Source organism: Mauremys reevesii, linkage group 19 (assembly GCF_016161935.1).
Source record: "Mauremys reevesii isolate NIE-2019 linkage group 19, ASM1616193v1, whole genome shotgun sequence".
NCBI lineage: Eukaryota > Metazoa > Chordata > Testudines > Geoemydidae > Mauremys > Mauremys reevesii.
The window spans coordinates 21,986,575-21,999,645 of NC_052641.1; the positions used below are offsets into that span (position 1 = coordinate 21,986,575).

General features: G+C 41.5%; 1 protein-coding gene across 6 annotated transcripts in view; it reads right to left on the minus strand.

Annotated features, from left to right (window-relative positions):
* TTLL11 (tubulin tyrosine ligase like 11) overlaps positions 1-13,071 on the minus strand; it is a 123,692-nt gene that overhangs the window by 38,982 nt on the left and 71,639 nt on the right. For 4 of the 6 annotated variants that reach the window (XM_039506095.1, XM_039506096.1, XM_039506098.1 and 1 more), the window contains one exon: positions 6,133-6,231. The exons of the other annotated variants lie outside the window; for them this stretch is intronic. In XM_039506095.1, the coding sequence (XP_039362029.1) occupies positions 6,133-6,231 (99 nt within the window). The remainder of the gene's footprint in view (positions 1-6,132; positions 6,232-13,071) is intronic. 6 annotated transcript variants of the gene reach the window in all.

Sequence of the window (13,071 nt, forward strand, 5' to 3'; positions counted from 1 at the left end):
AGGTATTATCATTATACCATGCCCATGACGTGCTTCAAGCTTCAGCTGCTTTTTGTTTAAGTCCTCCTTAAACAACTTTTCTTCTTGAAAAGGGCAAATGTATTCAAATATTGCCTTAAAACACCTTGTGTTTTCATTGATAATTCAGGAAAAACAAAGAAAAATTTCCAAAGGTCAAAATTTGCACCACCTTCAAACCTGGGCCTCTACCCAGTCAACCAGTGAATTGCGCATGGGCTAAATTATCACTGGTGTAATCCAAATGACATCATTGTGAAAACAAGAGTCATACTAGGAAAAGTGTAGGAAGTTTAACTATAGGATTGCTATTAGATTCTTATGAAATATTTGTATGATAGTGCTCAGAAGCTTCAGTCAGGTCATGTGCTAAGTGATACATCAATACATATGAATATATGGTCCCTCTTCCAAAGAGCATACCATCTAAATATTCACATACAGTCTTGCATCTGAAGAAGTGGGTATTCATCCACGAAAGCTCATGCTGCAAAACGTCTGTTAGTCTATAAGGTGCCGCAGGATTCTTTGTTGCTTTTACAGATCCAGACTAACACGGCTACCCCTCTGATACATACAGTACAGTACATGTATAAGCTTCAACACCATATTAAAAAAAGACAGTGTGTGGGCGGTGCTGTTATTTTTCCCTCAAAATCTCTTGCACACACTGTCACAATACATTATTTTATCTTTCTTGTTATTGCTCAATTCCCTAAACAAAAGCTGAGATAGATAATGATGTTCTCATATAAATTCTACATGTTTATTCAGCATGATACATTTTTACATTTTTTCCTCCTTTTGGCATTTTTGGATATAGTTGAAGGTTGCTATCATTATAAGTTCAGAAAGTCTAAAAACTGATGGTAATTACTTGGCACCTACTAAGTATACTCAAGTTTTCATCTTCTTTCCAATAGTTTTTTTAAGTGCCCATCATCAAGAATAAGTTAAATTCACACTAGGGTACTAAGAAATTACTGCTTTTATTACACTGATCTTTTGTGTTCTTGACTAGATTTAGTGCACCTCATAAAGTTCAGTGCAAGTACCAAATAACAACCAACACAGCCATTACCCACCTACAGCACCATAAAAATTATCAAGTCAGACATACAGTAAATCTGTATCTCTTGACATATTCAAATGGTTTCAGAAATGGAGCAGATTTCCTTAGCCCTGTTGCAGCCATTCTGGGCCCATAGTCAACCTTAACACACCTGTCCCTATGATCATTATTTTCCTTCCTCTTCTTTTCTGCTAAACTTTCCTTGAAAGATGTGAATCAATTGGCAAACCACATTTTGCCCTCTTTCGTTGAACTCCTTTCTGTTCTAGGGCTTATTAAAGGTCCCTAGTAAAGTCTCAGTGGCTTCTGTGTCACACAAACTGCAGTATGAGAAGTCATGCTAAAAGTGGAAAATGGCTGCTGCTCTTTCCAAAGTAAGAGCATAAACCAAAACCACCACCACTCACTTAATGTAGTCAAACTGTTGTAAAAAATACTGGGTGAAATTTTCAAGAGTGCCTACATGACTTAGGAACCTACATTCCATTTACCTTCCCTTTGAAAATAGGACTTAGGCTCCTAAGTCATCATGGCTTTTTTGAAATTTTTGCCAATGAGCTAATTAATCCTCACACCACCACAGTGAATTATGTAAATCTCATCCCAATTTTACTAAAGGGGACTGAGACACAGAGGTTAAGGTGGAATTTTCAAAGATGCTCAGTGTTGGCCTAACTCTCCTCCTACTAAAGTCCATAGTAAAACTTGCAGAGATTTCAATGGAAGCAAAGTTAGGCCAACATTGAGCATTTTGGAAAAGCCCACCTTAAGTGCCTTAACCAAGTCAACAAGGTGAGGCAGTAGCAGAGATGCAGATTAAAACTAGGGAGTTTCCAGCTTCCAGACTCCTCCTCAGTCCATTAGACAACGCTACTCTTTAACTTGCTCACCCAGGCATACTTAAAAAAGATTTCAATGCACCAGTCTGAATATTTTCTCTCTAAGGATCACACTAATGTCATATGACAGGATGAGATGCCTATTGTATTTATATAGTGTATGCATTTTAAATCTGTGGTAAAAAATAAGGCAACTCCCAGTATATTACACATGAATGAGGATGAACTACCATCATCAAAACAGAGCCCGTCTCTGTGTGTTATTGAATGACATGAGCAGGTCCCCTAAAGCAGTGGTCTCCAAACTTTTTTGATCGCGCACACCTATCAGTAAAAATTTTTTGAGCATGCACCCCGTGTCGCGCCAGCTCTACCATTTTTGCCACCCCAAGCAAAAAAAAAAAAAATTTAAAAAAGCCACTCGGACTCCCGCCCCGAACTGCTGAAGCAGCGTTGTTCTGGCAGTGCCCCCTGAAGGATCCTCTTGCGCATTCCATTTTGGAAACCTTTGCCCTAAAGTACAATACATATCTAGAGAAAAGGTTAGTAATTTTAGCTCTCATCTCCATTATAGTGCATGTGTCACATACAGAACAACAAATATAAAGATGGGGGTTAGATAACCAGTGTTAGATGTAACAATGGGCCCAAAAGTGCTACCAGAACTAAAACTGTGCAACTAACTAGTAGTACAGTATAACCCTTTTTGCTCCTAGTGATGTATGTCCAAATGTATGGCAATTTTCCCTGCAGGAAAACCAGTTGCACTAAGTCTACCTTATATATAACCAAAAATGAAAAATATATACTTACTAAGATCATGTCTATTTTCTAAACAAACATTTCTAGGGACAAATTTTCAGACCAGCTTCAAGTTGGCCTCTGAATTTATGCACACATTTTACACATGCAACTGTCCGAGCTGTGAAAGACAGCATCCAACTGCAAAAGTTAAATGGCTGAGCATCCACATTAGACAGTGCAGTCAGTTGCAATCACAAAGTGACTACTTAATGCTGGGGACTGGGGCTGAAAATTTGACCCTAGTGGTCTCCAGAAACATCACTTAGTTGCCAATCACTGGCTCGTGGTACTTTTCTTTCACTTTGTAAGTGTAAACATCTTGTAAGAAGAAACCACAGAGAATACTTTGTACTTTCGATGAGTTCACAGTAGTTCTTCATATCAAAAATTGGTGTCTAGCCTCTGCAAGTGGCTAGTAATTGTAAATGCCAGGCCATTGCCTGCTCTGATGAGACTGTCATGCTAGGTTACACAAAGCATCTGTTTTTGGAACAAGACTGTTTCATGCAAACTCTAGAGATAATGGTCTGGTTTTTTGTATATATGCAACCACATGTTCACTGAAGCTGAATATTTCTATATGTGACCAATTTCTTAAGAAACACAGGACTCAAAAATTCTAACAAAGTACACTATAACGAGGTACTCCTGTATGTCCCTCATTCTCTCTAATACCAGAAGCTAGAGCAGTTATATTGTTCCCTGAAACTAGTGCCTGTAGAGATTGCTTAATCCTGCAAGGGAGTTCTTTTCAAAATTTCATACATATGGATCTTCCCATCTGCTAGATGGTAACCTGCAATTTCTCATCAGCAAGTTATTCATCTCCTGTTGGCTACTGTAAATTTGAGTAGGATAGGTGTGCCGGCACACATACCAACAATCCTCCTTCCTATGTAGCACAGATGCTGCGGATTCTATTAAATCTGAGAGAAGTTGTGATATAAAAGACAAGGATAAGATTCCCATCATCAAATAAATAGGGACAATGTACCAATATGGTTAATAAGCAGGCTTTGTACATAATCTTGTGAATATCAATAAGCAGATATAATGAAGTAAGAATAGTGAGCTCCATCAAATACAAATTCCAAAAATGTAAGCTTGTCAACTAGGTGATCCCACTGACAGTCCCCAATATAACTAAAAATGTTATAGCAATCTCTGGTGTACTCACTGCAGACAAAGGACCAAGCAAGCACACTCAGATCCTCTGCACGAGCCAGAAGATTTCCATCACAAAAGAAAAGCTACAGATCTTTTCAGAACTCCCGCCACATTGGGATTCTAATTGCTGGCACAACTTAGAAGAGTTGTTCTCCACAGCAATATCCAAAACTGTAAAATTAAATGAATAAAATTTAAATAATAATAAAAAATAGTGAAAACAAAGCTTTGTTTTCCGGCTGGTGCTGGAGGAAAGGCTGGCAGGAGATTGCTATGGTCTCTGTCCAGCAAGCAGCACAGCAGATAAGCATAATGTTATATTTATTTTCAATTAAGTAAAGCAAAAATGAATAAATTAGCACTAGTTTTCTTTTTACATGCAAGATCTGGTGGTAGTTGCACAGAACACAGGGTACTCTGCAGTTGCCAAAGAGCATACACAAATGTATGCAAGAAACAGATGAGATATACTATATACAGTTTTATTTTTTCCTGTTAAAAGATTTCTTCAGGAATTTAATAATCCCAGATTTTGATTTTATTGCAACTGGGCCTCAACTAAACTTTTGCTACTCCAAAAACAAAACACAAACACACCAAACACATGGCTGTACATTGGCTTACAACAGTCATAATTTTGCTTTCATTTTAACTCAGTCTTTATGGCTTCCAGTGAACTTTTGCTGTTCTGAAAACACTGCATACTTTTTAACTGCAAATTCAAGATTATCTTGTACTGTACATTAATCTGTTAGTGTAACCAATTATAGTTTCAGTTTAGCAGTATTAAAGCTTTGTTTTTGTTGCAATTTCAGTGGCTGTGCTAGCGCTTTACATTTAATTTTCAGAGGGAGTCCTCAGGAGCCAGTTGTAGACTGATCAACTGTGGGAGAAATCAACTATGCCAATGCTTACTGGTTTATATGGGTGGTTGACTTCATACGTGGCATAGCTGAAGCATTGCTCATCACATCTCCATTGTTAAGAAAAAGAAGTGTGGCCTGCTGAGACTACAGCTCCGATCATACACTCTTGAGCTGAAAGCCCAGACCTCCTTATTAGAAATAATGACTACCATATGGTCCATTTTATGGAAATTTAGGTGTAGCTCTCGGTTTTAAAATCAAAGGCCTGATCCTGTCAGGCGCAAAGTCCATCCTGAGAATTACTTGGCAGTTTCTGACTAAGCTGTCAATATCAATTTATTTTCTTTTACAAAACAATAAATCTGGAATATCAAACAGCTCCAAATTTAACTTTTAAATTTTAACTAGTACTCTGTGAATTAAAAGTGGCTAAAAGGGCCACAACTGCGTTGAAATGGGAGTCCCTGGGAATTCCATGGGAAGGTGATAGTTTAAAACTGGTATTTTTCAGCCCTTCACTCTTCAACCCCATTTCCAAAGGTTATCTTAAATGTTAATGGGAGAGAACATGAAAAACATAATGGGCACAGGCCCAGAATATTGTGTGCTTTTCAACATTGCCAATTGGTGCATGATGATGACATCACAAAAAACCAATTAGCCAATCAGAATGTGGTTTTGGGAAAGCTGTGTCCCCAGCTGATCTCTAATAACACTTAAATTACTATTGTAATAACATCTTGTTGAGTTTATCACTCACATACATAACCCTCTCTCTCTCTCATTCTAGGTTAAAAAAGATGTGTAGTTTAGCTAAAAAATTTACTGGATAGCCGAGAAGTCGACAACTACGTAAAGTCATGTGCTGTTTACTAACTGTTTATGAACACTGGTGGAGTATTTTCATTTTGTGCCATTACTAAGTTAAGGTATCTGTTAACAGGGAAATTTAATCACCAGAGTGCTTTCCTCTCTTCCGTATTAGCTGAAGACATCCATGTTGTACATGGCACTCTGGACACTTGCAGGGGGGAGAGTTACAAAGGCACAACTACGAATAAGGCAATCAACTCCCAGTGGACACCTAGCTGTCCTTTGTGGGAGAGAATATTGAAAGCACAGTCTGTTACTGCCTCTTACTGCTTACATTTGTTCCACCTGAGGGACTCAGTCAAGTAAGCTTATTGCTATTTCTGTTATAACCTATGATGGCCACATTATGGATCATCTTTGTCCTGTTTCCTCTAGCATAGGGACAGAAACACTAGGTGCTTACTAACTAATTGTATCTACTGGTAAAAGAATAGAGTGGCAGGTTATCTCACATACTCTTATCCCTCTAAGTGTAACCACAGCTCCTCATCACCTGACTATTGCAAACTTTGAAAACTGCAGATTTGATCGTGGCAATCTGCTTGAGATTGGAGGAAATCTTTGCTTTGAGTCCATACAGGTATCTGGAAGGCTGAAATTAAAAAGCATAAAGAGGCTATTAATGTATCAAATGTAAATAGTCATTTTTCAGAGCTAATAAAGCCCAGGTGTCCAACTTTTGCACACTGAGGGCCACATTGGCAGCTTTCCAGCAGCCTGAGGCCTGTGCCTAATATATATGAATACAGACAATTTTAAAATAAACAAAATATTACACACAACCACAGTATTTTGCTTATACTTTTATCTTCCTTAAGAAAATATTTGCCCCATGTTGTTTGCATTCTTTACACCAAAAGTCTGCAGCTTTGACTTCAGCTTGTAGCTACCGGAGAGAATGGACAATTCATATAATCTACTTTGGGGGGTTGTTTTTTCCTATATCAAAACTGTAATTTTTAAATTAACCTTTACAATTCTCATTTTCCAGATTTTCATCCAGGACATTTGTCTAAGTTTTATGGAATCGCTAGTATGAAGCTAGAGCTAATCTTTATCCAGCTTAAATCAGACTATCTGCTTGCTCCTTAACCAGTTCCCAGTGGGATACTGAACATGAGTTTTCTTTCTGAGCACATGTGTAATGAACACACATCCGTGTGGTTCCAGAAGAATCCAAGATAGCTATGGGAACACCTATCTTCAAGCAAGCATGTACTGATCATGGGTTCTTTTCAAACTATTTCTAGGATTCCACATTTGACAAGCAATTTAATATTCATATCAAAAGTAATTGAGTAGGTAGTGGTTCCCATTTGGCCCCTAATGCAGAGAAAAAAAACCCAGTTACCTACCTTTCATAACTGTTATTTTTCGAGATGTGTTGATTTGCTTTACCAGCAAGTTTATTAAAATATATACTTGTTTGCTCCAGGTATTTGCTGCAGGGAATGTCAATGCACAAAAACAAGCTGGAGTTTGCCTTGCATAGCTTCCTCTGAGGGTGCAGGGTGGGTTACGCACAGCTGGGTGCAAGGGCCAGCATACACCTGTCTGAACTCCAAAGCCAGCTTGTGTCTGTTCAGTACTTGAATGGGAGACCTCACAGGAACACCTGCTTCAGTAGATGGCGCTCTCACACCTCAGCTGGTCTTGAACTAACTGGGCACTAGTGGCTGCTGTGGAAGCACAGTATGGGTGAGATGTAGAACTGAGCCCCTGGCTGCTTGTGGTCATTACAGATCCCCTAGTTCTTTCTGTAGGAGCTGACGTGTTAATCCTGATGTTAGGAAAAACTTTTTCACTAGGAGGGTGGTGAAGCACTGGAATGGGTTACTTAGGGAGGTGGTGGAATCTCCTTCCTTAGAGGTTTTTAAGGTCAGTCTTGACAAAGCCCTGGCTGGGATGACTTAGTTGGGGATTGGTCCTGCTTTGAGCAGGGGGTTGGACTAGATGACCTCCTGAGGTCCCTTCCAACTCTGATAGTCTATGATTCTATGTCCATTCCATTCTAGGTGTGCGCGCGCCCACGTGCACGGTCGGAGATTTTTGCCTTTGCTGTATCTGCAGAACCAGCTGTGGCACACCCTTGAGTGCCACACTCATTCGTTGGTATATCAGGCGCTGGCCCTATGCTCTCTAAGTTTCTTCTTGCCAGCAACTCAGACAGAGGGGCAGGGGGGCGGTAATGGAATGGACATGAGTAAAACATCTCGAAGAACAACAGTTACAAAAGGTAGGTAACTGTTTTTTCTTCTTCAAGTGATTGCTCATGTCGATTCCATTCTAGGTGACTCACAAGCAGTATCAATGGAGGTGGACACGGAGTTCACGGACTTGAAGCTTGCAGCACTGCTCTGCCAAAGCCAGCGTCATCTCGAGCTTGCTGGGTCAGTGTATAATGGGACAGACAACCAGGTGGCAGCCCAACCAATCGTTTGGATTGGTACCTGTGCCAGGAAGGCTGCTGACGACGCTTGTGCCCTAGCTGAGTGTGCTATCACGATTGCTGGCAGAGGCACCTTTGCCAGCTCATAGCAGTAGCAGATGCAGACCGTGATCCAGGACGAAATCCTCTGAGTAGCCACTTAGTGACCTTTCATTCTGTCTGCCACTACAACAAAGAACTGCATTTACTTACAGAATGGCTTTGTTTTATCTATGTAGAAGGCCAGCGCCCTCCTGACATCCAGGGTGTGTAACCTGCACTCCTCATCTGATGCATGAGGCTTTGGAAAGAAGATCAGTAAGTATGTGTCCTGGCCAGCATGAAACTGGGAAACGACCTTGGGCAGAAACGATGGATGAGGTCACAGCTGGACCTTATCCTTGTAGAAGACTGTTTAGGGTGGCTCTGAAGTAGGCACCCTGATCTTGGACACTCTACAGGCCGATGTTATTACGACCACAAACAAAACCTTCCAGGAGAGAAGCAGAAGACAGCAGGAAGCCAGAGGCTTAAAGGGAGGCCCCATGAGCCTCAACAGCACGAGATTCAGGTCCCAGGGGAGGGGGGCAGGGACAGGATCCCAGATGTGTGGGTAGTGATGCTACAGACCTTTCAAAAACTGTGCCCTCATGTCATGAGCAAAGATAGACCTGCCTTGGAATGGAGGATGGAAAGCCAAGATAGCGGCCAGGTGAAACTTGATCGATGACAGGGACAAAATTTGGGAGTTTGAGGTGCAGCAGATTATCCAGGATCTCCTGCAGCGGGACCTGCTCAGCCCGAATATGCCGGTCTGAGGCCCAGCATGTGAACCTTTTCGATTTGGCCAGGTAAGTCACTCTGGTGGAGGGTTTCCTGCTACCCAGCAAGACCTGCTGAACATTGGCAGAGCATGCCCATTCATCCACATTTAGCCAGGCAGTAGCCAAGCTGTCAAGTGCAGCACTGCCAGGTTTGGGTGCAAAGGGCTGCTCTGGCTCTGGGACAGCAGATCTGGCCATAGGGGCAGCTGCAGAGGGGCGGCTACCGAAAGGCTCAGCAACGTGCCAAACCAGTGCTGGCGAGGCCACGTGGGGTCTATTAGGGTAATTCTCGCCCTGTCTTGCTTGATCTTCACAAGGACCCTGTGAATCAATGGCACTGGCGAGAAGGCATACATCAGCGCCCTCAATCAAGAAATGAGAAAGGCATCTAACATGGAGCTCCTGTCCACCCCCTGGATTGAACAGAACATGTGGCATTTTCTGGTCTGCCTAGATGCGAACAGGTCCACCTGGGGAGTCCCTCACTTCTGAAAGATGATGCTGACCACTTCTGGATGGAGTGATCACTTGTGGCGAGACGAGAAAGTCCTGCTGAGGTAATCCGCCAAGTCATTCCTGGTTCCAGGCAGGTGCATGGCTATCAGATGAATGGCATGCCACACACAAAAATCCCAAAGGCAGAGAGCTTCTTGACATAGGGCCAAAGACCTGGCACCGCCCTGCCTGTTGATGTAATACATCATGGTGGTATTGTCCGTCCACTGCCCCCAGGAGTGCCGACACGTGGGCAGAGGCTCGGCTCTCTCAGTGCCAGGGGAGCTTGGGAAGGCGTCAATGCCGTCAGAAGTTTGGGTTCCCTACTGCTTCTGGGAGTTGGTGGTGGATCCTTTAAGGGGCTATGGGCCTCAACCGGGGAGGCACATCCACGTGGCTTTGGAGTGTCCGGGCAGCCCAAACTGGGTCCTTTGCCTTTCTTGCCCCATGCCAGGGAACCATGCTTCTTCATTTTCTTTCTGGGCACGGATGATAGGGAATGGTGCTGGGTGGAGCCCGGTGCTGGGGTTGCGCTGTGCACCAAGGCCGAGGTACTAGGTGAGTCTTAGCAGGATGGCTTGGATGCTGGATGAAGAGCAGCCTCCGTGAGGAGATCCCGGAAATGAATATCCTGATCTTTCTGAGTCCTGGATCAAAAATGTTTACAAATATAACACTTGTCCTTCACATGTGATTCCCCCAAGCACTTGAGGCAGCTGCTGTGGGGGTCACCTACAGGCAAAGGCCTGTTACAGTCTGCGCAGGGCTTAAACCCTGGAGACCGAGGCATGCTCCGCCTGGGGCTCTAACTTCTAACTCCTAACTACACTTAGCAACTACTTAACACTAACTGCTATAAACAACTATTTACAAGGCCCTAAGTCAGAAGAGATGAAACCGCTAGCCCTTGCTATGCAAGGAAAGGCGCTCTGACTAACCACAATGGGCGGTAAATAGGAACTGAGTGGGTGTTGGGTCAGCGTAGAGACAGCTGTGGCACTCACGGGGGCGCCACAGCTGGCTCTACGGATATCACAAAAATCTCCAAGGACTGCGCACATGGGCGCGCACACCTAGAATGGAATAGCCATGAGCAAGCACTCGAAGAACAACAAAGGGCTGTTTGTTCTTACATGGGATTAAGGGATTAAAGATGGGAAAGACCTGTTTAGATTGTAAAAATTTTGAGACAAAGACTGTCTAGTACCCCGTGTTTGTACAGTGCCTGGCACAACAGGGCCCCATTGTTGGCTGGCTCTTAGGCACTGCCACAACAAATATGATTATTACTAATAACAAAATCTCCCTACAAGGGGAAGCTATTAGTCTCCAGAAAGGGGACATTTCAGATAGTAAACCAAAAAGACAACATTTGATCTTAGCCAAGAGGCCAAATTATGGGCTACAGAAAATAATTATTATTGAATAATGACAAAATAGAGGCATTGCTTTAGGGTTCTTCAATACAGCTGTCACTTAGAATTTCCTTCCTTTCTTTCTCTAGTCACCATGGCTGTAAACCAACAACCTCCTTTGGGAACCTGGGTAAAATGTCTGAAAATCCATTTACTATTTGAAGCTTGTATTAGAATAGCTCTTAAACACAGAATTTACAAAGTTTATCAAAAACATCCCTCTTTTTTCAAACACTCTTAGATGTCTCATACACTTTAGAATGAAATATTTTAATTCTTAATAGATTTTCCTAATGCACTGATCAGAACAACTATACTTAATTCAAACCTCCATTGCTAGATCTTGAAATTGCATTAAGTAAAAAGACAATTTAGTTCTTTCAAAGACCTTTTGTTGGTTTTTTTTAATGGTACAATAAAATTTAGTTTTAATTTGTTTTGTATTAGCATTTATTTTTTCTCTCAGATTTTGTTACAATTTATTTCTATTTTGATATGCTGTAGAGCTTAATTATATTAATAATATTATATATTAAAACTGTGAGGAAAAGTAATTCAAAGTGGTGGTGATGTCGTCAGAGAATTTTGCATTTTAAACAATAATAAACCATACCAAAGTCAAAGGCTTGTATGAGCAACCTACAAGCATGAGAGTTCTCACCCATTTCTGTGAAATTTAATTAGCATAAAGAGGCCTATTCCATACGCTCATATTAACCACAAACATGTTCACAAAACATATTCAAAGTTCAATGTTCGGCTACTACCCTAGATACCAAAATTGGTAGTTTTACTTTCTGGGGATTTAATTCATTCAAGTTATATACAACCAATTTCTGTGCACTGGTTGACTTAAATATGTGGTCTTAATGTGACTAATTAAATAAAACTACTTAGCTAAGTATACCAGAGCCAGACACACAGTTAGTTTAAGTTTGATCTGCATTTTTTTGGCCAATGCACAACATATTTTCCTACCCTACTGCTAGATAAATTTTACTTTTTTGCAAATGCCTCATTACATTTTTCTCTGTGCTTCAGCTGCCATCTGCCTTTTATGCAACACAAGGGTAAACTGGATGACATAACTCCCAAAGGAACAGTGTGAGCACTGTCAGTTATATGTGCATTAATGAAGAGGAGAAAGTATAAATTTTTTCCAGAAACAAAGGCCAAGGAGAGAGCAATCAGACCAACCATTTATGGCAGGATTTCCACTTCCATTTCCACCATTATTTCAACTAACTGCAAAATACACATGAGCACAAGACGTATCCCATGTTTCTAATGTTGCCTGTGAGGTACGGGACAATAAACCGCTAAAGAGGAAACACAATCAAAACCTGATGTTCAACAAGATTCCCATGCAACATTTTTCATCCATTTCTTACCTGCTTCAAAAGACAACTTCCAAGCAATGGCTCATTCTGTTCTTGATTCTGGAAGTCCCTGCATAATGCACATGGTTGTTATGCTGCAGTGTAAGAGTGACTGGATGCTATGCACGGGCATAAACCATAAACACTAACCATAAACCACTAACCACATTTCAAGAATGCTCCACAGCCACTCAACTATGCAGGATAACAAAGCAGTGGGGTACAGGGACAGAGAATGGGTGCGTCTGAAGGGACATGAAGTGAAATCAACGGGACCAGGATTTCATCCATGGTGCTAAGCACTGTCGTTTATCTTAGGTAGCATACATACTCTTACTGCTAGGTAGAAGTAACCTGGGGGTTGTTCTCATTAATGCAGGGATGGGTTCCCCTGTATTCTTTGTTCTGCTCATCACCTTGTGCCTGGATGCAGTGTTGCACACCTGCACTGTTCAGGGTCAAGCCTTGAAATTCATTTTTAGGCAAAATTACATTGCTATGAGAATATAAACAACTTTACAGTAATTCAAACTACCAAGCCACAAATCAACCAAAGAAGGAACTCCTCCTGCCATACAACATCCCGCACTATGCTGGCACTCTTCTTTAGTCAAAACCCCAAGCAATAATTGATCCTTGCAAGCATACCCTAAACTTCAAACTGACTCTGTTGGACCAAAAGTTGGAACAAACTCTAGGACTTCAGTCCCCTAAGATTCTTACCAACCCCCCTCAGATAGAGAGTCTCAGATAGATAGAATGTCCCAGTTGAACTCAACTGCCAGGATGATGCATATGGAGTGAGGCTAATTTTAATGTGGTGAAGACTTAAACCATACCTGCCTTTTTATACCAAAACCAACTTTCTGAATTACTTCTCGAAGTGCACTG